Genomic DNA, 1,935 nt, shown 5'->3' on the forward strand with positions numbered 1-1,935 from the left:
CACGGACACACACTCTCTCACACACACACTCGCACACACACTCACTCTCTCACACGCACACACACTCACTCTCTCTCACACACACTCACACACTCGCGTTCACACACAGACACACACTCTCTCACACACACACACTCACCCACTCGCACACACACCTCTCACACACTCTCACACACACACACACACACACACACACACACACACACACTCTCAGTAACAGCTGTTGTGTCCTGCAGGAGTTTGGTTTGTCTCAGCTGCGGGACGGCGCTGGCAGTCACAGTCTCAGGTCTATCTTGTGCGTCCTGACGCTGCTCCTCTACCACACTTACGTCTGTCTGATTCTGGGTAATAATCCAAACCCACATCAGACACTTCTGACTCAGTAACTCTCAGTAACTCTGCCAATGGGGTAAGAAAAATAATCTCAATTCAAAGGCTAAGAAATATTATTTTTCTTACCCCATTGGCAGATATTTTTACTTGTTTTAAGCAAAAACTAACAAAATTTTGATATTTTTCCAGAAAACAAGACATGATATCTTAATCCTGATTCAAGAATATATAGATATTTATACTAGAAACAAGACAAAAATACTAAGGAAGAAAATCTGTTTTTACAGTGTTATCTTTAAAATGTGATTGTGATTTAAAATGTGACTAAAGTTTGTCCTGATACTGTGTGTTTTAGGCACTGGTGAGGGGAATCTGGTGGAGGCCGAGGCTTTATTAGAGCCCTACATAGAGCGATTTCCACGGGTCAGAACCTGAACACACACACATCAAGAATTAATAAAGAAACCATTTGCTCCATTTCTTTTTTACTTAACTCATATTTGCACAAACTCATATTCTGTTTGTTTGATGTTAAGCATAATGTCTTCCATGTCTTTCATTAAACATATTTCTTCAGCTGTGTTACTCAATGTTTTTTTCTCAGGGCGCAATCATCCTGTTTTACTCGGCTCGGATTGCCTTACTGAGGGGAAACTTTGAGAACGTGAGGGATCTTTGATGACATTTACACTTTCTGCCAAAAAACTATAATAATAATCTATAATATAAATGTTTTTTATTACATTTAAAAATGTAATTTTTGACTGCTGATGTTCATACTGAGTGTGTGTGTGTGTGTGTGTGTGTGTGTATCAGGCGCTGGTGAAGTTCCAGGAGTGTATCTCGGCGCAGCAGCAGTGGCGTCAGATCCATCATCTGTGTTATTGGGAGCTGATGTGGTGTCACTCGTTCCAGCAGCAGTGGAGAGAAGCGTATCGATACGCAGACCTGCTGTGCCGAGAGAGCCGCTGGTCTAAAGTAACCACTCATAACACTCTAACTCTCCTGTTTATTAATGACAAACTATCAGTATTGTGTAAAATGAGCTGTCTAGAACCAGTTTTTGCACACTAAAGTTCTTTTATAATGACAGTACATTGAAGATTTGAAAATAACTATAAATAAACTATATTAAAAAAAAATTTCATTCATCTGCATTTTTTTTTTCTTCAGAAAGATGCAGTGGTAACCTTTATGATTTAACATTTGTAAATGGTCTAAAGCAAAACACCAAAGAAGCAAAAGTAAAAATTCTGTAAATCTTTTAGAGCTCATAATTTGTTTAAAAAATATAACATATTACACATTAATGAATAAATCAGTGTATATAAAATTATTTAAAGGGGTCATATGATGCTATTTTAAAGATCATTATTTTGTGTATTTGGTGTAACAGAATATGTTGACATGCTTTAATGTTCAAAAAACACATTATTTTTCAAATACTGTACATTATTGTAGGTCCTCTAACACTGCAAGCACGCGTCGAACGCCCCTTACCATAATCGCGAGCGTCAGCTTTCAAAGTAAATATCAAGACAGTTAATAGTTAATAATGTTTTACCATCAGTTCAAGCCTGAAAGGGGAACAGAGTCGCGTGA

At 37.7% G+C, this 1,935-nt stretch overlaps 1 protein-coding gene across 1 annotated transcript in view; it reads left to right on the forward strand.

The window, feature by feature from the left end:
- The window catches only part of LOC107673172 (tetratricopeptide repeat protein 39B), a 25,483-nt gene that overhangs the window by 9,452 nt on the left and 14,096 nt on the right, over positions 1-1,935 (forward strand). Inside the window, exons 10-13 of the mRNA XM_016466669.1 lie at positions 237-345; positions 689-756; positions 938-997; positions 1,150-1,311. Coding sequence (XP_016322155.1) covers positions 237-345; positions 689-756; positions 938-997; positions 1,150-1,311 — 399 coding nt within the window. The remainder of the gene's footprint in view (positions 1-236; positions 346-688; positions 757-937; positions 998-1,149; positions 1,312-1,935) is intronic.

This window comes from Sinocyclocheilus anshuiensis, unplaced genomic scaffold, assembly GCF_001515605.1.
Source record: "Sinocyclocheilus anshuiensis isolate Anshui unplaced genomic scaffold, SAMN03320099.WGS_v1.1 scaffold444, whole genome shotgun sequence".
Classification (NCBI taxonomy): Eukaryota; Metazoa; Chordata; class Actinopteri; order Cypriniformes; family Cyprinidae; genus Sinocyclocheilus; species Sinocyclocheilus anshuiensis.